This window comes from Epinephelus lanceolatus, chromosome 9 (assembly GCF_041903045.1).
Source record: "Epinephelus lanceolatus isolate andai-2023 chromosome 9, ASM4190304v1, whole genome shotgun sequence".
Lineage (NCBI taxonomy): Eukaryota > Metazoa > Chordata > Actinopteri > Perciformes > Serranidae > Epinephelus > Epinephelus lanceolatus.
Window position 1 is genome coordinate 15,803,387 of NC_135742.1, and position 23,849 is coordinate 15,827,235.

Consider the following 23,849-nt stretch of genomic DNA (forward strand, 5'->3'; position numbering starts at 1 on the left):
ACATTAAAGCCCATCTCAAGCTCTGTCCACTGACCCACGTCAATGACATGACAGTTTATCTGATATCTGGCCTGATTTTCCCTGGACCTGATAGATGCTGGTTGACAATGATTTACATTTGAGTGGTGCTCTGGAATTTTTCCTCATGCCAAAAAGCATTTCGAAACCAGAGGGTGTCTGGCTAAAGTGTAAACAGCAGGTGATGTAATGCATTTCTGATGCAGAGTGATGCAAAGTTTGTCTAGCAAGGGGTAAAAAGCTTCAAAAGGCAGCATACAAACAGCTTGTGTGCTGGCAGCAACTGAGGGTTATGTATTCAGGATCAAATATGTTTAGAAAGCAAACCAAAATGAGATGAGAACGGTTGAAAGCTGCACAGAGGTGCATTGAATATGTTTTGTACATTGGTTCTCATTATAAAGAGTCCAAAACATAGTGTAAGGCATACATAATGAGTTACTGTGTTTCAAATACTACTAAGACTAGGCATTACAATCTGAGTGTAAAATTCAGCTTTTTTTGGACCACTTTTCATGTTTTTTCCAGTTTAAACATAAGACACAGGCGGTCCATTCAGGCATATAGGATTCATTTTTTTGTTTGAGAAAAGGGGAGAGATAATCTTTTATTAGTTTAGGGCATCTGTCAAATGCAAATTCAATAATTTTGCCATAAGAGAAGAAAATAGACAAAAAACACAAAAGTTTCATAGGACCTTTATTCTGACAAAATTAAGAGGCCTGTACATCATAAATAAATGCAGAAAAGACACAAGTTGGTGCATAAAAATTCACCTGAATGCAGAAACTGAAGTGTTGATGCTCAAAATTTTCTGTCAGGGGCCCTCCAGTATTGAAACAAAACCTACGCCCTTGGCATGCTACGATATAATACAGTATTTTTATGAGGTATAAGACATATGCAGGGGTATAAATATAGACAGTACAAGCAGAGCAGTTACAGTGAGGCCCATGATGTGAGGGGCCCCATCGAGAGTGGGCCCTCCATCTGTTTCTCAAGTGGGATTTATATTTGTGCAGCAGACCCTACACACGTAGCCTACGCTGTTGTGAGCATTTACACCTGTGCAGTGGTGTATCTGTCACACTGCAGTTACACCTCCAAAACACTAGAGGAGCTTTCTGTGAAGTGCTAAAAAGTTTAGTTGATTCAAAACACACCCATAACACCCATTAAACATGGCTTAATAGAGACAATTTCAAACCCAAGTACAGAAAATCAGCTTCACCATAACTTGCAGCATTCATAGACAGAGCACCTGTCCTTTGCTGGACACATTTTCCCCACAAATACAACATGCTAATGTTTTTAGCACAAGCCTATGGCATTTTACATCGATAGCTAGCAGCTAGCGGAGATTTCCTCTGCTCATATGAAGCCAGGATAAATCACACATAAGACTTAAAATGCTATTTTGTGGAGGCTTTATTGTCTTTACAATTTGTTGTTTCTTATCTGTGAAATTTAAATAAATAAAATCTTCGTCTCCATTGAGGGAAATGATTTCAGCTTATTAAAATAGACCGAAGGTCTGCATTGCCACGACACCTAGTTACATGTACGGCATAGGCCTCAAATCGACACAGAGCATACGGCGTCGATTCGATACACAAGTAATAATCATTCCTTGGGCAGAAAACAGGCCCTTATGAGTAATTTAGATTGCCATCCTTTGAAATATGCCTATGTTGAAAGACAAACTCACATTTAATTAAAAATGGTGCCATGTGCTTTATATTCCTTTGAAAAGGCAAACCCATCTTCATCATGGTTTTCTTTTTTCTTTTCTTTTCTTTTGTAAAATAGACAGTAACAATATATGACAAAATGTTGTAAAATATAAAATATATAAATAAGTTATAGAAAGCCATTCAAGTAAATTAATAATTCCTTATTTTCTTTGGTAATCTTGTCCTATAAGTATATGCGATGATGATTTCTGGGTATTGTGTATGCTGGTGTTATCCAATGTCAACTCTTTATTTGATGATGTGATAAGATTATACAGTAGCTAGTTCAGGCACGTAACAAGTAACTAGCATATGCCTTAGGGCCCCTCACATAGCTGGGACCACTGGTAACTACCTCGCTCACGCCACTGGACATATGGTAGTATAAGGTGCAATGTGAGTGTAATTTCTCAGGCTCAACCCTATTACTATTTATTACTTTTGTGACATAAAATACTAGATTTACTTTATTCAAATTATTTATGTTTAATATAAGCTGCTCTGAGGTGAAAATAACAGCTGGGGCAGGGTATTTATTTATTTTTTAAACACCGAGTACTCCATCTTCCCAAACATAGACGATCTTGGGTGGGGACGCAGGCAACATCCACGCATGTACAGTATGACCTTTCAGTGCAGCTGCCTGGGAAGGCTGCACATGTCGAGCAGACGGGCCACAGCCGAAACACCGAGCCTTTAAAAGCATGAACCCACCGTAAATGGGTCTATCACCACATCTGCCGTTTCTTTCGTCGCTCCCGTTTACCTCGAACGATTTTTGTGGATGGATTACAATATTCACCGTCTCACCGAGAAGCCTTACAACGCCCAGTCAGCAGCGGCAGCCATAGCTCCGTCATTGACGCTGGAGGTTAGTGGGCTCGTCATCGGCTGACTGCCATTTCAGCAGCTAGCTTAGCCAGCTGCTAGCTAAGCGGCTAGGCTAACGGAGGTTTACAAGCTAATGGTGACTGTGCTAGCATGATGCTAATGTGAGACTAACGTACCGGCAAGTTTGAGAGGTTTGTAGAGTACAAATGTTTAGATGTTTTTTAAGATATTTTGGATATCTGATTAGGGCGTTTTTAGTTTTTAGTTAACGTCAGTGGGAAATTAACAAAATGGTGACGATTTTCCTCCTAAGTTTAGCAGTTAGTTAACGTCTGTTTAGCATAACAGTGGCGTGTTGCTTAACCTGAAGCCAGGCAGTAAGGAAGGTTTGTGTAACAATATGTGAGCTTATTTCCTACTTTATAAGAATTGTTTAGAGTATAAGTTTATTTAAGTGTTAAATAAGCCGTTGACAGCTACATGGACCGGACTGATATGTGATATCTGTCATAAGCAGCGAGCTGTGTTGTTACATAATATTGAGTCACTGAACGTGCTGTCCGGTTATGTCAATGCTAATGTTAGCTCTATCATATAATGTCATTCATAGTTAGCTAACTTGCAACTCATAATGTCTATCATGACTTTGTTGACGGCAGGAGTGTGTGTGTGATCGGTCAGATGTTGTACTTCTTGTATTTTTCCATTCAGCCTGTTGCTGCACCATGAGTGTGACATGTAACCAGACACCTACATGCTCTCTCTCTCTCTCTCTCTCTCTCTCTCTCTCTCTCTCTCTCTCTCTCTCTCTCTCTCTCTCTCTGTATCCATGTGTGCTTCAACAGAAAACTGTAACCTGCCTGTGCAATGGCAGTCTTTAGTCACCAGGTGCTCCTTGCAGTCACAAGATCAAGGTAAGCAAGCAGCACATGGCTACATTTACATCCTGTGTGTCACTAAAACAACAGTTCTGGCGATGCTAAGCAGGCTTTGTCCAGCATAACTGGTTTCTTCAAAGAGTTGAATAGCAGTAATTACAAGCTCTCTGGTGCTCTGTGCTGTGTTTAAGTTTGAGGCTGGTAAAGGCACAGACTGTCTCTGTTTACCTAGAGTCTGCTGTCATGAAGCTAATTCAGTGTATCCCATGACTCACAAGAGGTACATACACAAACACACACACAACTGTGGTTTCTACTGATGATGCAAGATCTCAATCTCGCAGTTTATAGGCCAGCCTTTTCCTCACTTTTACTACCTAAATTCTCATGACCGTTGCTGTTACAGTTGTCGGATTGTTACACAATGTGAACTTAGCTGTACATTAGGGTTGGGCAACATTGTGATCTATACCATGAGAACATATGAACCACTTTGTCAACTGTCAGTGACCTTACAATACCACAATTAACTTGCAGATCACTGTGCTTTTAATATGTCTTAATATTATATGCCACTGTTGCATTGCCAACATTGAATTTACAGAATCTTTGCATTAGGTATTTTTCCTTTAATCAGCCAAAAACAGCCATTCTTGTCTGGTTATTTTATCTGCAGTTAATAGTTTTCCCGCTGAGTTCACATAAAATGTACTGTCCTGATGGATCAGAAACCATGATGGAAGATTTCTACCCATATTGTCCAAGTTTTGCACACATTTGTAATTTATTAAATGTTCCCTGTGCAGATTTAGACCTTAAATAGTGCTATGGGGCTGTTTTTTATGTGTCAGTACTCATTTTGTTTGTATTGTGCACATGTACAAGAGAGCTCATGCACGCGGGGAACGCAACCCACATTCTTGCCATTAGTTTTATGCTGTTCAACTGAGCTACAGGTGGTAGAAAAGCACCAAGAAATACAGCACTTCACAAGCAAAGGCAGGAAAGAAGAAGACTGAAAGCTAATAAACATGAAATAAACAATGTAGGATTTAAGACACGTGAGGAAAAAACTGCTTTGCAAATGTTTGCTTATGACAACGGAAGTTCATTTGATGCATTTGTTAGAGCTCAAGGTTAAACACAACACACTTGGTATGTAACAAACTTTGGTTTGGTTTGCAAGAGAACTACACAGAGCACCTCAGGGTTCTCATGGTCATTGAATTTCACAATTACATTTTCCAGGCCTGGAAAAAAGTCATGGAATTTTTTTTTTTTTTTAAAAAAAGACAGTTTTGGAAAAGTCATGGAATTTTGTTAAGCATAATGAAATTGTTACTGTAATCTTCCGTGGATAATCCTCCACTAAACGTAACATAACGGCAAATTTCTTTTCTGTAGCTGTCGACGTAACATAGCTCTAATATGTGGTGATGCGTCCAATATATGTGAAAATGTTTTGATTACCATCATATACATTTCTTCATTTTCTCCCCATGTTTGATCCCTCCTGTCATGTATGCCAGCGAGCTGAAATTATGTCTGAAAAGAGTTTGAATCTGGTATGTTTAAAAAAAATGCTGGGCAAATCGGGCAAGAAAAAATGTTTGTTATTGGTCCTTAAAAAGTCATCGGAAAGTTTTGAAATATTATTCATGAAATTGTGTGGGTACCCTGAGTATAGTAAGGTGTTTTTTATTTAAAATTCACACAACTTAAAGCTTATTATTTTTCAATTTAGACTAAATGCATTAGTTTTTGAAGTGTCTTGGTCCCTGGCAGCGTATCAAGATACCCCAGGTTTGTGACAGAGGTTAGAAAACACTGTTTTAGATGACAAGTGAAAATCATAAAAGAAGATAAACGGCATTTCAGATGAAACTTAGTGACAAATTAAGGACACAGAGGTTCAGCTCAGAGGTATTCAGCGGCACATTATGACGTCATCCATTGTAGGGCATGAAGACAGGTGATTCCCAGAGTACAAATAGTCATCAATCTTTCTTTGCTTCTTTCTTTCAGTAGTAGTACAACTATACCAGTATTTAGTGGTGTACATGGTGTGTAGTGATGCCTGCAACCACTAAGTATTTTTATTTTATTATCATTTTATTGATTAATAAACAGTTAAGAAAATGAAATAAATGATGCCTACAAGCTTTCAGAGTCTGTCAGAGGTGTAACTAACAGTTACTTTCATTATTGATTAACATGCAGATTATTTTCTTTTTAAATCTGTGAATGCCCATCTTAATTTCCCAGAGCTCAAGATGACGTCTTCAGATATGCTATCTTCTGTGACCAATAAAACCAAAAGAGTTTCAATTTCTAAAGATATAAAACAATAGCAAATCCTCACATTGATGAAGCTGCAACTAGAGAATGTTTAAGACATTACTTCAGTTATCAGAATAGTAGAAAATTAAGTTTTTTCATAGGCTAATCGTTGCAGCTCTAGGGTCTTGGGGATGTCCAAAAAAAACAGTGGTCTTCACTTTACAGTGATGTAAAACATGAGAAACTATAACCACAAACTGTTTTACTTTCTAATATTGCTGTCACAATATTATATATATATATTTTTTTTATTTTACCACACAGTGGTTTTGGCCAAAAGAGTTCATAATAATAATATGTCAAAAAAAATGTTACTAGTCAAACTAATCTTTAACTTTGTCTCTTGTTGGCACCCAAATTTCAATTGCAGGGAGATGGAGAGTCTGTAAACGTAAATGCACCAAATCGTACTAAAAGAGCAGTTACACCTAATGCATAGTGAAAAGGCAACCAGGTGGTGTTGGTGGTGGAGGGAGACAAAGTGAGAACATAAAGAAATGGAAATTATTAAGAGGTGCTGTATTATTATTGTGTAAATAATCCAGTGCCTCTTAAATGTTTTTTTGTTTCTTTCCATTTGTATCATATGTGTGTATTATTAACGTGGCATAAATATTTAGTTTTTAAACTTTAGGGTTATGGTCTATACCGACATATTGTGGCACCCAAAATTTATATATCTATTAACTGATTATTTAATTATTAAAATAGCAGATGAGTATTGTTGATAAACTAATCAGTTCATCAAATACACATTTGAGCATTATCATACACTCTTTTTTTTTAAGGACATTCACCCGCACAATATTACATAATAACTAACCAGTTTTTCTTGTTGCTGTCACCAGGGGATCGTACTTGTTATCCAAGAGGCACAGCTGCTCTTCTCTGTCTTCCAAAGCCTATCTCCATATAGACCCTCCCCGCCATGTCTCGTCCTTGCTCACACTCAGGCACTCCCGCTACGGCTACCCCCACTGTTACCGAGGCCACACCCTCAGCCGAGGCCACAACTCCGCCCTTTTCGCCCGCTCTCTACACAGCTCAGGTGTTTGGCTCCAAGACATAAAGCAGGAGGATGCTAAACCTTCACCAGCCGCTGCACAGGATGCTTCTGCAGGAGCTAAAAAGGACTCTGTAGCCGCCGCACCCCAGTCACAACCTCCATCAGCTCCCGCTCCGACGCCCGCTGCCACAGCCGCTGCTGTACCTCCGGCGCAGGAGAGGGCAGTCGTGAAAAAGGCGCTCTATGTGAGGATTGTGGACGAGTTGAAGCATTACTACAATGGCTTCCGGTTACTTGGCATCGACATCAAGATTGCAGGCAGGATGGTGTGGAGGCTGCTGCACGGACAACTGCTCACACGCAGGGAGAGGAGAAGGGTAAGAGAAGCTAATGTACATTATAGTGTCACATCATTCAGTCTAATGTTACAAGATTTATTAATCTGAGACTGTAAATTATATCAGGCACGTGGGTCTGGATCATTTACAGATAGTGAGTGACTGAGTCATGCATACACAAGTCTCACGGCATACGTGCACTTGGACACCAAAAATACTGTTGCAGTGGTGAAACATGTCAGACAAGTACATAGATACTAGTAGGGCTGCACAGTTAATTGAAATATTAACAAAATGGCATCATGATTTATTGCTAAGGGTAAAATATATCACAACATACCATTATAAATGAAGCATTGTGGTGCTACAGAGATGCCCCAGCCTGCAAATCATATTCCAGACATAAGAGGACATGCTTGTTTGGTACAGATCCTAGCAAAAACCACATTGGCATCAGTTTTTTTTGTTCTCAGGATAAATGAAATGCAAATATTACCAGTCACAAACTTAGATTGCAATTGTATTATCTGTCAAAATAATCACAATGATTTTTTTTCACTGCATATTATGCAGCTTTAACTGTTCACATACATTATTAGACCGATAGATAGATTGCTCTTTTCCTAAAACAAAGTTTTTTATAACCATCCAACCAGAAGAATTCATCAGAAAATATGGATAGCTTACTAAAACATGTAGCTCTTAAATCATCATATAATCTCATGTCTTTTCTCTTCAGTGAAACATTTAAACCTACCTGTGTGTAACAGAAATGTACCTGAAAGTATGTTAGGGCTATATAAAAGTTATTATGTAGTGGTCAGTTTGGGTCTGAGAACTTGCAATGAGCATTTCAACAGTTTTTTTTATGTGTTATTGATTATCAAAAAATATTGTACATATGAATTGATGATGAAAATAGTTATTAGTTGCAGCCCCATTGTTGTGAAAGACTTACAAAGACAACCTTAGATGAAGTCAAGGCTCCTTTTACCTTTTTTTTTTTTTTTTTTTAAATAACCATCCAACCAGAGGATCAGAAATGAAGGATATTTTACTAAAAAGTGCAGCTTTAAAATCATCATTCAATAAACCATAAAACATTAAACAGACTGTCTTTAATCTCACCTAAATCACATGTAAAACAAAGCTTTTTCCCATCAGGTAAATCATTAAACCGACTGGTTTCTATTGGTAATGTACATAAACCTAACTGCACATGAAGATCTTTAGGCGCCATACTGTGGTTTTACATGACACATTATAATTTAGTGTTGTACCAAATATCAACAGACCATCTTGTCAAACTTGTGTCCCAACGTATTTGGAAATCTTCGTATGTGTGTTCTTTTTGCCCTGGTCCTCTGTATTGATCTTTTTCTGTTGCCCTCTGGTCACAGCAACATGTCTGTCTGGTTCTTTAACAATCATCTGGCTTCTTTTCTGTCTTTACAAAAAGACTCCAAAAGTAATTGTCCTGGTTCCTCTGTCACTCTTGTCTGGGTTGTTATCAGTAAATTAGTGAGACAAATATTTTATGACTTTAGGGTGAGCGTTACACACCTTCGCATGTCAATACGGAATCTGTACAGTGTGTTCCCAAAGTCATAAAAAAAAACCCACAACAGCATGTATGCAGTTGTATGGTACAGTGGTGGACAGACTGCCCTTTTGAGGGATTTTTCACAGTTTAAAGCATTTCTACTTAAAATACACTATTAAAACTCCTTAATAATCCTGAAAAAGATTCAGTCTGTGACACTAAATCCTGCTGTTGAAGACATTCAGCTCTGGTGTTGGTCTGTTTGCTCTGCTGTGTTTTTGTAAGGATTGTTGTAAAATGGTTTTAGACTGATTTGTAAAGTATGTACCATTGCACAATGATTTATAGAGTTCAGCTATAGGTTGAGTTTCATTCAGCACCTAAATCATTTACACTGTCAGTAGCATTTTACCATAACTTTACTTAAGGGTCATGGTGGTTGCTAATAGTGAACAGTCCATCGCTGGATTGGCATTGGCAGACATTTTAATCATTGATTAATGATTTAGCACATTTGTACATTCAAACAAAAGTATAAAACATAATTGGCAGATTTAGATACTTTGTCTTTGCCTTATGTGATAGTAAACTTAAAATCTTTTGTTCTTGGACTGATGGGTACTTTTCACCTTTTTTTTTTTTTTTTTAGATTTTATAGAAAAAAATTATTATTAGTTATTATTATTACTAGAAAATAATCACTAATGAAAGGAATTGTCAGTTGCACTCTTGTCACTGTTACTTTGTTTTGCCCCTGAGCCTAATTGGAGCTCTCGATTTTTGAATTTACTGATACATTTTCAGAGACATGATACACCTGCACAATATGGCTAAAAATACGTCCAAAATAGATGTGACATCAGTAAAGCTTCACACAATTTTTCAGGCTGCTATTTATAATCTAAAAAATCTGACAGCAATATCAGCCAATATGAATTGTTTTACATAACAACACACATTTATGATAAGGATCATTCAAATTAGATGATCAAATTTAAGTTGTGACAAAGATACGTGTGGGACACTATACAGTGAAAAATAAACTTGTCAGTACTCTGTGGTGGACAAACTTTGCAGTTAAGACACTGTTCTTAAAATTCCTAAAACATCTTGTCTACATCAGCGTGGTTGCATTACTCTTATGTAGACTTACACACTCATACTGAATAGGTGTGGGCGTCACGATATGGCCTTAAAGTAATATCACAATATTTCAGGGTATATTCTTGATGATATGACAAATTAGTAAAAAAAAAAAAAATTTAAGAAAAAAGAATTGCAGCAAATAAGTGTCATAGTTTTACATGTCAACCCAACAGTTTGCCTTCAGATATCCAGTGAAAACTTAACAAAAATTATCTCTAATTTCTTTAGTTTGTTAAAAGCATCAGAGTGAGATTCAGATTCTGTAGACCATATTAATAGTTCAACAAAATAAACCACAAATTACACATTTAAACACCTCCCAAATACTACAAAACAACCCTGGGATGTAAATATATAAATCATCTGGGCCCAGTATTTCAAAGTTATCTGATAGGATTATCCTGGCCGGATTGGATTAAATCCTGATCTGATTTGAAAACTGGGTATTTCAACACAGATCAAGAGGATCCTGATCCTGAGGATCAGGATTCAGTTCTGGTAATCCAATCCTCCCTTTAATCCAGATAAAGGCTGCATTTGGGTATTTCAAAAGTTAAGGCAGAGATCTGGATCAATTTGATACCAAATTTCAGGATTATTTGGATCCCACCTCAGAGGTGGATTTGACAAAGCCTCAGCTCCACTTCTCCTAGATATTGATACTCAAGATATTCATTACACTTCATCTAAATTAGTGTTTTAGTTGTAAGTAATTTCAAGCATAGAAAAATATTGTTTGGCCATACTTCCTGAAACTGCTGTAAATAAGAGTAACAAATACAGACCTATTTCTCAACGTCTAGTTTCACCTAACATTGTAACCTGTTTGTACCAAAACATCCAACATATGTTTGTGGTCAGACAAAGGCAAGGAAATGCAGTGCAAAGCAAATTTATTTGTATAGCACATTCTTTTCTTTACATAGAGTGCAAGAAACAACACAGGGATTAACATAATAAGCACAATTCAAGCAAAGTACTAAAAAAGCAATTAGAAACAAATGATATGTGTGCGCTTGCATTTTTCCAATGTTACATCACATGTTTGAGGGGGGAAAAGTAATAGCTCAACTATGTCCTGAAAAAACATTGCTGTATGTCTCAATTTAAATCACATTTAAGCACTTTCAATGTATATTTTCATGCTTCTGATTTAATGAAGATAAATTTTACTTAATTCAGATAAGCTTGAAAATACACCTTTAAAATGCCTGGGAAGTGCTTGACTGTGATTTTATAACATGCAGCAGTGTATTTCAGGAAGTGTTTGTGATTATTTTACTTCATCAAATCAGATGCTATAGTGCTATATGTTTAGTGGGTGCCTTCTACAAAAGGGGATACATGTCCAGAGATTTCCAGCACTCGATCTGTTGTCTTCATTAGCAGTGGCATTGCTGAGTGGTCCATGGGTGTGAGTGTATTCTGAAAGTAGAAGTAGAGTGTGCATGAGCATATCTTTATCATTGTCAGGAATCCACAATAGTCAGAGAAATTGTTTAAGTAACGTTACAGAAAAGCATATCATCAGCATTACTGTAGCATACCCAAACTCAATCCTCTAACACTTCTGAATGAACCGCACAATTCATACTAGTACTGTGTATTTTTCCAATTCTGCAGCAGTCTGCTCTGCACACATGTAAAAATAATAAAAATAAAAAAGTCCACTGTGTTGGCAATACCATAACGTTAAACTCTGAACAGGCTGGTGTTTAAAGAGTTCATGTATGACGTACTTCAGATTAATTCCCTTTTAAGTTAAACCATAGACCGCAAAATACATCAACAAAGCCAGCTACGTCACTAGCCTGCTAGCTACTTAACATGCAAGTCAATGGAGCCGCGTTAGCTACCATTAGCATGACCTCGGCTCAATTAGAGATCGGTACGCCCACGTTGTAAGTAGGTGACAATTCAAATAGCTGGCTCACATGAGATGGTGGGTGGCCTTCGTATGGTCTTAAAAACGCTACACATTAGACAACGGTATACTTACATTTTGATGCGAAAGCTGTGCTACCAACTGCTCCTTTCGTGAAGTACTCCGCCGTGGAGACAGAGCACAGCGGGTCATAATCTGAAAGCCACGCCCCCAAAGGGGAAACGTTTCAGATCTGGGGGCGGAGTCGTGAGATTTGGAAATCCATATCCAGTCAGATTGGGATCAAAGTGATCCACCCTGCCAATGTTTTGAAATACCCAGATAAAGTAAGCAGGATCACCCTGATCCCTGACTGAGAAAAGGAGGATTTCATTATCCGGATTATTCTGATCCAGATTACAAGTTTTGAAATACTGGGCCCTGGTGATTTCCTTCTCTCTTAGCAAAGTCTGTTTACTTGCTCACAATGCTGAGCAGTTTCAGTGTTAGTAATTGTGAACATTTGAACTCAAAAAATTACTACTAAAATCTGTTGTCAGTCAGTTACTGATACTATTATGCAAGTTATGAAACAGCGAGTGGTCAGCTGAGCTGGTCTTGGTTGTGTTCAGAAACTTAAAGTGGCTCTATGTGAAATCCAGAGCCTTTAAGTTTGTTCGACACGGTTCTCAACATGAAGGTGGCTGAGCTGGTGGCTAGCAGCTAACAGTGCTAACTCCATTAACAGCAATAAACAATGACAGTGTTGACAGAGCTAACAGGGTTAACCAGGGGTGAACAGGAGGGAGGGCATTACGCTTTCATGAAAATGCTGTCCTGATATCAGCAGCAAATGCCTTATGAGGGCAGTGCAAAGTGGTGGTGATGAGCTAGCCAGTGGTGTAAGTACGTGCAGTGACGCACACACATGGCTGGATCATGCTATTCTAGCAAACCACAGAGAAGCTTAGATTACAACACTGACAGAGGGACGTGCTCAGGACGTGGTTACTCCTCTCTATCTTTATAAAGTAAATAGTGGTTTGCTGCAATATTAATGCTCTGAATGTTGCATACACAAAATTTTAGACATGTTGAAAAGTCGATACCTTCTGGAATTGGCTCTGTCTGATGTTATGACCTCCTCCTTGAACCTATCTATGCAGATGTGAGATAAACTTCATGGAGAGGACACTGGTAGATCATTGAAAAGGACATACTGTTACTGTCCATCCCAGTGCCTGATATACACAATAAATGCACCCTCAGTGACCCAAGCTGTGCACATGCCATGGTAAAACTATATTAAGGCTATTTTAGAAGAGGACTGGCAGAGTCTCAGCACACATGTAATGGATCTTACATGCAAACACGCCTCTGAAGACGACTGCACAGTGGCATGAACACTGGCTCATGTTACCCTCCACGTTTTCTGACATTAACATTGTTCTTCTTTGCATTGACAGCTGATGAGGACCTGCGCTGACCTGTTCCGTCTGGTGCCCTTTATGGTGTTTATCATCGTTCCTTTCATGGAGTTCCTTCTTCCTGTCTTCCTCAAACTCTTCCCGGAGATGTTGCCCTCCACCTTTGAGACTGAGAGCAAAAAGGCATGTGTTTATGTACACACACACACATGCACACCCTGTCGCCTGAATGACCCCACCTCTGGGTTCACTGTTATCATATAACTCCTCAGATATGTCTGCTGTACTAAGAACGCCAGGCCATGCAGGCAGCAGACTTTATCTAATCTTTATTTATTTAGGATTTGTGACATAATATATAACACATGTTATCCAAACCTGTAGTATGCTTACTGCATCTGATTTTAAAAGCCCTCATACTGTTTATATAATCATAATGATACCACATTCCTTACCTTTTAATCTCCTGTAAAAGAAAAGCAGCAGGTCTTTGTGCGTGGTCCTCTCGGCCTGTCAGCTCTGATGTTCTCTGGTTGTTCTGGAGCACGCCTCAGTGATTCAGAGAAATGCTCTCGTGCTCCAGGACAGCACAGACGTGTGCAGCCTCTGAAAATGTGATCAAACATAAGGATCAAAACATAGCATGTTAATAAAGGGGATTACAGCATGCTGCAAGAGAAAATGTTATGATATAGTCAAAACTGTCATTATAAGTGTATATTGTGATTTACTGTAATGTTATTATCTGCAGTGAACTAAAGACCCATTCTATACATTGTACCCTCTACGGTCCTTATTCACTCAGGTGCAAATGCCTTTTAATTAAGTTGTTTGGTCAAATATTTATTCTCAACTGTCTCCCTCATAGATTAAACCCTTTTTTTATAGTAAATATCAGTTTGTGGGCACCAGCCTTTCAGGTTTTTATGTTTTGCTGTCTGTAATTATGTAAAATATCACTGTTAGTGCAAGAGAAGTTAGCATTTGAGAGTCCCAGTTAAAAGTAGGCAGCAAAACGTGCTGCTTTATAAAGGAAAGACCTGAAGAGACAACCTGCAATCCAAACAACATGTGAAATCACAGTTCTGTTTTTATAGTGTCATTATGCACAACTGTCTCAAACTGTTTGGAAAGTCCACTGCTTTTCCCCAAAGACTGCATCTTTTAAAGAAATCTAACAACCACAATGAGAGTTTTAACTGTGTATTATTAAACTATAGAGAACTTGTAATGTACACAGTGTTCTGGAGGAGAGAAACCAGTCCATTCTGACTGTATTTGCTGTGTATTAATGCATCCAACTGCAGCTGTATTTGCAGTATTTTTTTTTTTTTTTTTAATTAACCTGTGTCCCTCCCTCTTCCTTCTTCATGCAGGAGGAGAAGCAGAAGAAAGGTCTGGCAGCGAAGTTGGAGCTGGCCAAGTTTCTCCAGGAAACCATCGCTGAGATGGCTCGAAGGAACAAAGCGAAAGCACAGACGGAAGATGAGACACAGCGCTTCTCCACATATGTTCAGAAGGTAAATTAGAGCAAAGATAACATTTGAACATCTTGTGTTTAAGTGGCAGGTCATTTTACTCAGCTCACGGCAGGCCCCCTTGATTACACCATGGATGTATAAAGAGAACTGGATGCAGTATTGGAGTCGACGTTCATTTAATGAAAACTGCTCAGTGGCACATGAAGCCAAAAAAGTTCAACTTCCTGGATGTAAAATTATCTGGATCTTTTGCATCATTGGGCCCACAGAGCAAGCACACTAGAGACTAGAGAAAAATTGTACCCACTGATTCACAGACGTCTCTTTCACGATTTAAGTCTGTGGGAAAAAAGTCTTTTTGGGCCTTGTAACATCATGTGATTGACCTGAAAGCTGTAGTTACAAGGTTTGGCCACTTTGTCAAATTCAAAGCTTCAAAGTCCAGCACACTTCCAGGGGGCTTGTATTAGACAAGTCACTTGTTTTAATGCTGTACTGTTTTTGCTTTACAGTTAATATTTGACTGTTGCCAGCTAGTGTTTAAAGTGATAATCAGTAAAGTCAGTAAACAAACTAAAGCATAGTTGAGAATACAACTTCGGATGAACTAAGATGCATAAAAGATTTTCCATAACTTAAAAAAAAAAAAAAACAGCATTATCCAAGGGGGAAAAGGCATCTTTGTAATATCTGGAAACCTGCAGTGTTTTATGTTATAGCAGTAAAAAGCAGATAAAATTGATGGCTTAGAATTTGAGACTTGTTTGGTGCATTCCATGACTGCAGTCCTGTATCCAAATAAAGTGTATATAGGTTATCTTATCTTCTCTTATGAAACTGCTGGTACAGTTGGTCTGGATAATATTTGCTCAGCCTGCTTAGCATTAGTGACTCTTTGTCCTTGCCAGGTTCGGGGCACAGGCGAGCAGCCCACCACAAAGGACATCGTCCGGTTTTCGAAGCTGTTTGAGGACGAGCTGACACTGGAGCACCTGGAGCGCCCCCAGCTTGTGGCACTGTGTAAGCTGTTAGAGCTGCAGCCCATCGGCACAAACAACTTGCTGCGTTTTCAGCTGATGCTGCAACTCAGAACCATCAAGTCAGACGATGAGGTGAGACGGAGGAGTGGGACCTGGTGTTTTTGTGGTCGAGGGGGCGGTCAGCGTGATTTCATAGACATAAGAGGAAGAAGTAGATGATGGTTATGAGACTATGAACTCTTGATGAGCTATGAGCTCTTTCTACCAAATGCTTTTACATCTCCTCACTATTTCTCCAAGCATCTTAATTATTTATGTCCTGTCTCACAGGTAGACCGACTAAAGATGTCCATTCATGACATTAGGTTTAAACACCAACTTGTAGATATTGAAACTTCATTTTATTTTCATAATCAAGACTATGCAAATTGAATGTAATTTATAATACGATGAGAATGGGCTTTGAAGATATTTTAACCTCTGCTGTCCTCATGATCAAACTTATTTCATATTTGTGTTACCCCAGTCTTGATGTGCAGCTGTTATATTTCTCACACTTGTGCAACAGTTTTTGACTTCCCTCTCTGTTTCCTCACAGATGATTGCAGCAGAGGGTGTGGCAGCTATGAGTGTGTCAGAGTTACAGGCAGCATGTCGTAGTCGAGGGATGAGGTCTCTGGGTCTCACCACCGATCAGCTACGTCAGCAGATGCAGCAGGTGAGCAACCAAAAGTTAGATTTTTAGCTTTCGTTGGTTGATAGAAACTAGAGTTGGGTACGAAACTCAGTACTTTTTAAGAGCTAATAAATAGTTTCCCTGTCAGTGTGTCTGCTTTGGTCCATGTGTCAAATGTCATTATCCACCCATGTCTATGAGGTCTGCACGGACCCAATGCAGGCATTCGTGTGCAGCCCATTTTTTTATTATGTCAGAGTTTTAAGGGTACTGACTGAATTATAGCAGTACTACTGAGTACAAATTCACGTTAAATCCATCACTGCTAAATGTTGCTACCTGACAGCGCATCTGGATGAGAACGCTGGGTTTAGACCAGAGGTGGAAAGGCCGTAAAGCGCCCCAAAGTCTGGAAGCCAGGCAGATTCCCTGGAGTAAAAGACTGTATACAAATCTTGTCCAATGAAACATATAGATTTTCATTTCTTCTCTATTTATTGAATATTATGTCTTGTCATTGTCCCCCATATAATAATGTGTTTCTCATCTAGTGGTTGGATCTGCACCTGAAGGAGAACGTTCCTCCATCGCTGCTGCTGCTCTCCAGAGCCATGTACCTGACTGACCTCAAACCAAAACCTCCAGTCATCCCGCCTGTTCCCAAACTAGAGGTTCGACCTTTACAATCTAGTTAATATCTTACAGTTGCATATTCACTTGAACGTACAGATTAGAGAGAGTTTAAGCTGAACATTCCAGCTGCTAAATCACTGGTATGCAGGTCACTGATATTTGGTACCATTCAGTTTTTCCCCTCTTTAGCATGAGATGTTTCATAACTACTTATGTTTCTGGGCTGCAACTAATGATTATTTCCATTTATTGGTTAATAGTTAAGCCAATGAAATATTATACAGCAGTGAAAAATGCCCATCAGAACTTCCCACAGTGTCAAACTGCTTAATACATCTGACAACAGTCCAAATCCCAAAAACATTTATTTGCTACCATATATAAATAAAGAACTTTAACATGTGAAAAACTTGGCTTTTTGCTTTAAAAAATGAACTCAAATGATAAATCAATTATCAACATAGTTGCTGATTAATTTTCTTTTGATTTTCATTGCAGCTCTATTAGTATATCTAAACCCTTATTATTCCTGATTAAAGATCTTCTCCAGACATGTGTTAAGACATAAAAATACTCTGCTTTGAATCACATTTTGTGTCTGACACATATAAAACTCTTGAAATTACATTGTTTCCTTCTCTGTCATTTAAACATCCAGAATCTATGAATATGAAAATGTTTAACTACTGGACACAAGACATGTCCAACTGTAATGCAGTCATAACACAGGGCACCTTGTCTTTCATGATGTGTGGTCTCCTTACCAAACGTTTGCTGTTGTCTTTGCAGAAAGCCACACCTCCAGTTGAGAACACAGGAGCAAACACGACCTCAGTCAGCACTGACATGTTGGCGGACCCTGCTCGTATTATCAAAGAGAGACCGGTCAGTGCACTCGTAAAACACATGGCACACAGCAGCATCAGATTATCAGATCAACTGTACAGATGACAGAGAGGAAACAGTCATGGCTATGGTTAGGAATAGATTTCAGAAAAAACAGAGGTATTGGTCGTAACCCTAGGGGCTGCACACCTTTTTCTAACCATTGTCGAGTCCTTGGATATTTTCAAATACTCACAAGCTAGATGTAGAATTAAGCGGGATTTATACGTGTGCGGTAGACCCTATGCTGTAGCCTATGCACGTGGCCTATGCCTTTGTGAGCATCTACACTTGTGCGGTGGTGTATCTGTGTCACTCTGCAGTTACACCTCCAAAACACTAGCCGGCAGTGGGGTTTCTGTGAAGTGCTGTAAAGTAATTGATTCAAAACACACATTAAATATGGCTTAATAGGGACAGTTTCAAACACAAGTACGCAAATCAGCATAAGTATAACTCGCAGCATTCACAGACAAACACTTGTCTTTATCTGGACACATTTTCCCCACAAATGTAACATGCTAATGTTTTTAGCAAAGCCTATGGCATTTTACATTGTATAAATTAGTCCTAGCAGCTAGCAAATTTTTCCTCTACTCATATGAAGCCAGGGACAACAGCAACATTTAACAAAGGAAATGTTACAAAATTCTGCTCCATTACAACTCACAAGGTTCACTGACAAAACAACTGTCTTATAATAAATAGGTTTTCCAAGCAGATAGCACATGCTAACGTTTTTAGCACATGCCAATGGCATTTTAATTGTATAAATTAGCCTAGCAACGAGCGGAGATTTCCTCTGCTCATATGAAGCCAGGATAAATCACACTCAAGACTTAAAATGCTATTTTTGTGGAGGCTTTATTGTCTTCACAGTTTATTGTTTCTTATCTGTAAAAATTAAGTAAATAAAGGCCTCCTGTCCACTGAGGGAAATGGTTTCAGCTTACAAGTATAAATTCCGCCTTACAAAACATGAAAGTATATAAAATCAGAAAAACTAGCAAGAACATTTCCCGTTACTTTAAGTCACTGTCCTGTCTCTGAAGGCATGTTTGCAACTACACAGAATTTGACGGTGTTAATCTTTGGTTTTATGTCAGAGTTACAAAGCCAATGTTTCTCCATATAAGCTGCTTCATGGTCAAACTCAAGAGTTAAAGTCTGATATTTTTTCACAGATCAAGAACATGATCCAGCTACTCAAGCGAATATTTTAGCATTGAGGAATATGCCCTTATTTGCTTTTTCACGAGGAGTTTGATTAAAAAGGTTGATACTACTCTCAGTAAATGTGAAGCTGCAGCTGCATAGCTGAGTTTAGCACAAAGACTAAACTGAGGAACAGCTAGACTGGCTCTGTCCAAAGCTAACAAAATCCACCTTTTACACTTTGGATTTTGTATAAGGATTAAGCTGCATTTAGATGTTTCCCCATTTCCAGTCTTGGTGCTAAGCTAACTGGCTGCAGCTCCATATTTACTGTACAGACATGAGTTTCTTCAAAACATGTCGCAGTTGTGCAGCACAACCCTCCATCTTATATCTTTCATTTTATGTGTGTTGCTGTAGGCGGAGGAGATGAGAGACAAGGCTCCTTTGGTAACGGACAAACCTCTGACTCCTGCTGAAGTCCTTCAGGTGAGCACTCCTTGTTGCTTGGACCTGTGGAATCCACAGAATCCAGTATGAGATGCAGCACAGGGTTTCATAATCCAGTTAGTTCTTCCTGACTTTGATCTCCCTCACATGACGTGCTAATCTCTCACAGTGGGACACGGCTGCTATTCTGATGGACAGAAAGTACTTGAATACAGTAGAGAAAGTAGAGAGACTGGGTGGAAATCTGTTACGTTTAGATGTGTAGATAATATATGTAATAATTATTGACAGATACAGATCACAGATACAAACCGCTCTTGGCAAAGTTGGAACTGAACATCTCAAGTTAATCTGTGTAAGGTTTAAAAATAGCTGATAAATATAGACCTGTCACCATCATGCACGCTCCCAAGTTTTTTTTTTTAAACCAACCAGTCATTTAAAGAGATACTACATGACTTCAAAACACATTTGAAATAAACGTGTCGATTTTTTTTTAAATGTGATTGCAGTACCTTTTCAAATTATTCTGATGGCATGTATTTTTGTTTTATAAAAGCAACACAAGCTAATTCTCTTTTTCTTTCGCTTTCATGTTCTTATCTGTTTAAATGTCAGCTCCACTAAACTAAGTTTCTGTTTCTTATTAACACAGACACATTAATGTCTCCATCTGCTGGTGGACCATCACGATAAGAGTATGCATGCATAATATGATGTTAATTCCACTACAGAAGAGACTTGATGATCACTAAAATTGAGTCAAATGAGTTGTTACATATCAAATATTGGCAAAAAATATTGCGTATCCATATTTAAGGAATATTTCTTCTACCTCCATTTTTCCACCATATCCTCCTCTACTTAAGAAACTCTTAAGCCTTTAATAAGTCCTCCTCCCTAACAGTTTTTGACCTTAGGAGCTCTCTTAAGGGTGAAGATGCTTTGTTAATGACTTATCTTTACCAGGACCTGGTCTTATTTTCTGAGGGAAAATTCTTAGAATATTCTTAGGAAAACTCTTCGTACTAGGAACCTTTGTGAAAACAGCCTGAGGTATCTAAGCAGCAGTCAGAGACACATAACATGTGACAGTGACATATTTCAAAACAAGTGTGTGTCATATGGGGGATGGTGTTGTTATAAGACGTCCAGTTTATGCTCAGGTCATGATTATTACTTAGGTTAAATACATTTTAAGAGTTATCACAGGGGTACTTGGGGACCTGTTGTACAAGAATATTGTGGAGTTTGCTAACAACTTTAATGTGATTTTTTTTTTTAAATAGAATTTTAAAAAATGGGATGCTGTTATTTTAGTATCTGATTATTAAAAACGCTGTAGTGAAAGAATTAAGTCATGACAGGTGTTTCTCAACAAAGAAAAATAGGAAAAAATAGAAACTACCATATTAAACAGCATTTTGAGGCCATTTGAATTAAATAACTGAGTTTACAAGGTGCATTTAATGCACCATGAAGTCCCTGTTGGCCCGCCATACAAAGCAATGTAGATTTCAAAGTTAACGAGCTGCAAGGGAATGCACCATGCAGTTCTGTTCCTGTGTGAGTGTCAAAGTCAGTCACAGACTGGCAGCAGAGGATCGAAGCAGCGTGACCATAAATTACACCAAACAGCGGTCCAGCCTCTCAGCATAGTTTTTTTATTACACAACTATTGTGGTACAAACATTTACCGGTCAGTGTGGTGGATAGACTTCAGTGATCTACTTGCCTAACGGAAAATTTGCCACATTTGGCGAGTGTTGATTTTTCTGGCAGTCCTTTGCGTTACTCATCATATCACGATGACTACAATGAAAATAGGACTGATTTGTTCAGCACCATCACTGAGGTCTGTCAGTGAAGCACAAAGTCATAGTAAAGTAATTTTATTAAACTTTTGTAATAAACTTATCACTGTCATTGTAGGTCACTGTAGTGCATTCATCAGCACTGCTGGCGTTTAGAGTCCTGGGGCTGTTTTCACAAACGTTCTGAGTATACTCTCAGAAAGCGCCTAACTTACCATAAACATTTCAAATGAGGACCAGTAGCTGTTGAATGATTGAGGAAAAATGTTAGAGCAACTCTGAGTAAAGAACCAACAGAAACATTTACCTTAGGGAGAAGGTGTGGTTGACCCTGTTGCCAGGTAAGGTGCATTCTGTAACAGATTTATTTGGTTGCTGTTTCGTGAGCCTGCAAGGTGTGGACACCTAGTGGAAATGAAATGAACTGCATCACATTATGAGACTGTTGAATTGTTGCCATTTTTAGTGTGAACGCTGCTGATGGAAGGTTGAGACAGACCAAAGTCATTAAATTTCTTGCATTGTATTGTTAGTGTTTGGCCGGACATGTGCGCGCATTTCTAATAAGATCGATCACAAACATCCCTGCACCATCTTATCTGTAGCATTTTATCTACTCACTGTCATCCAGCGTTTAAGGAATATTTCTTCTTTGTTTTTCCTCCATTTCCTCCTCTACTTAAGAAACTCTTAAGCCTTGTAAAAGTCCTCTTTCCAAACAGTTTTTCTTAACCTAAGGAGCTCTCTTAAGGGCTAAGATGCTTTGTAAATAACATACCTTTACCAGGACCTAGTCTTATTTTCAAGTGGAAATTCTTAGAAAAACACTTTGTAGTAGAAAGCTGTGTGAAAAACAGATCCAAGTATCCAAGCAGCAGTCAGAGACACATACCACGTGACTGTGACGACTTCAGTTCACAGATCATGTCTGGCTGGTGACCTTTCTCACATCCTATCCCTCTCTCACTCCTTGTCCCATGATTTTTGTCACTAAATACCTGTGGGCTATCAAAATGCTCCAAATATTAAAAAGAATAACATGTTTTAAAAGGTTCTCAATGGGATATTGAAGTTATACTGACCTCTGTGACATCTTCTGCAGGCTAAAGCGGCGACAGAGGTGTCCCAGAAGAGCAAGATGAGTGCCAACGGTGTGTAAAGTGGAGCAGGAGCCTCTGGACTGAAGGGGGGATGGACTCAGCTCTGTGTCCTTGGGGGGGAGAGGGACGACATAGATGTGGTGGTCAAAAGATCAGCCATTGATGGTCTACACTTCAGTAGCCCTCAGTTATGTTGAAGCTCCTTTCTTTGGACCAGAGGGACAAGGAATCACCGGCTCCGTTCAGCATTGTGTTTGACATGTTGATGGTACAACTCATCCAGGAGTCCCGTTTCTCTTCTTGTCCCCGTCTCTGTTAACACCCAGGGAATGTCTGCTGCCTCTTCTGCATCGTCTCAGCAGCTGCTTCTTTATACCCTCTGTTTTCACATGCGTGCACTCCGTTCTCTGTCATTGTCCGTTAGAGCTGGACTAACCAGTCTGACATGTCACTGGACTGGCAGACCACTGATGGTGTGTTTACTTTGACCTGATGTCCTGGATGTGACGCCCAAACCGCCCATGGCAGAGCCTGGTCAACTGTCTGTCTGATGGTGTCTCCTTACAGTCTAGACAGTCTTCTCCTCCTCCTCCTGTAAATTTGTAAATATGCTGTATATTTGTGTCTCTGTCTTGCATCGCAGCAGCAGCAGCTTTGTACATTTTGCTATGCAAAGGCCTAAAGTCTCCTGAAAAATTTTAAGTTTTTCAGTTTTCAGTAGCTGTCCTACCTTCATCTTTGCTCAGTAAGCTGGATCTCACCGATGTCCAGAAACAGACGGCACATTATGAACCTGCGATTGAATAAAAAGCAAATTCAGCAAAAAATGTCAATCATATTCCTGCGGATTTGGACCGGCCCTGCTTCTGAACAGGGTGACATAGCGTAGTTGCTCGCTGCTGCAATTAGCAAATGAAGACTGGTATATTATTAAGAGAGAGGTCACTCCTTAAACCCAGAGGCGACTGTGGTAAAAGTGCAGCCTGCCTCCATCGTTAAACCACTGAACGAACAATCTGTATAAACTGTGCAGATTTTATTTGCATATACAGTGTATGTATTGTGTTTTAACACTATGACTCTTGTTTAAACTGAAAAGAGAAAATACTTGATGTTTCCATAAAGATATATTATTAATATTTGGGGGAGAAGCTTAAATATTGAAGCCACGGATGAGATTATTTTTTTGGTATTGTGGCCCTAAAAGAGTTAAAGCATTATGACTGATTTGCCCGACTATCCTACTGCAGTATATGACTCTAAGAGCAGTTCTTGGAAGGTTTACCACATAAACGTGTACTGTATAAATACAGTTTTGTGTGTGTTTGACAGTGCTTACGATTTTTCCATCCCTCTTTATACATTGGATATCTGTGGAGTGACTTTTTGTCTCCACACATTTTTTTCTCATCGCTGTCTATCCATGGGCGCCTCCCAGAAGTGGATGCCATAAACTAAATTATATTTTTAAGCAAAAAAAAAGATAGCTAATGAAGATTTTTATTATTGGTTTTACATATGTGCCTACAGTTAAAGGGCGATTGTGTTTGC

General features: G+C 38.8%; 1 protein-coding gene across 2 annotated transcripts; it reads left to right on the forward strand.

Annotated features, from left to right (window-relative positions):
- The first annotated feature begins 2,386 nt into the window (after window positions 1-2,386).
- On the forward strand, window positions 2,387-23,610 carry letm2 (leucine zipper-EF-hand containing transmembrane protein 2). Of its 2 annotated transcripts, none has more exons than XM_033619702.2 (11): window positions 2,387-2,622; window positions 3,428-3,496; window positions 6,649-7,183; window positions 13,164-13,307; window positions 14,501-14,644; window positions 15,514-15,717; window positions 16,184-16,303; window positions 16,813-16,932; window positions 17,684-17,779; window positions 19,355-19,423; window positions 22,301-23,610. In XM_033619702.2, exons 2-11 carry the CDS (start codon window positions 3,450-3,452, stop codon window positions 22,355-22,357), a joined length of 1,536 nt encoding a protein of 511 aa, XP_033475593.1. In that variant the 5' UTR covers window positions 2,387-2,622; window positions 3,428-3,449; the 3' UTR covers window positions 22,358-23,610. The 2 variants fall into 2 exon arrangements, with proteins under 2 accessions (XP_033475593.1, XP_078026737.1); XM_078170611.1 differs by lacking the exon at window positions 2,387-2,622 and adding an exon at window positions 2,694-2,773.
- The last annotated feature ends 239 nt before the right edge of the window (window positions 23,611-23,849 follow it).

What these genes read in the sequence shown, in the direction of transcription:
- letm2 (XM_033619702.2), top strand. Translation starts at nt 3,450, where the DNA reads ATGGCAGTCTTTAGTCACCAGGTGCTCCTTGCAGTCACAAGATCAAG. An exon ending in TTGAGACTGAGAGCAAAAAG is followed by an intron (nt 13,308 to 14,500) that starts GCATGTGTTTAT and finishes TTCTTCATGCAG; the next exon opens with GAGGAGAAGCAGAAGAAAGG. An exon ending in CTCCTGCTGAAGTCCTTCAG is followed by an intron (nt 19,424 to 22,300) that starts GTGAGCACTCCT and finishes CATCTTCTGCAG; the next exon opens with GCTAAAGCGGCGACAGAGGT.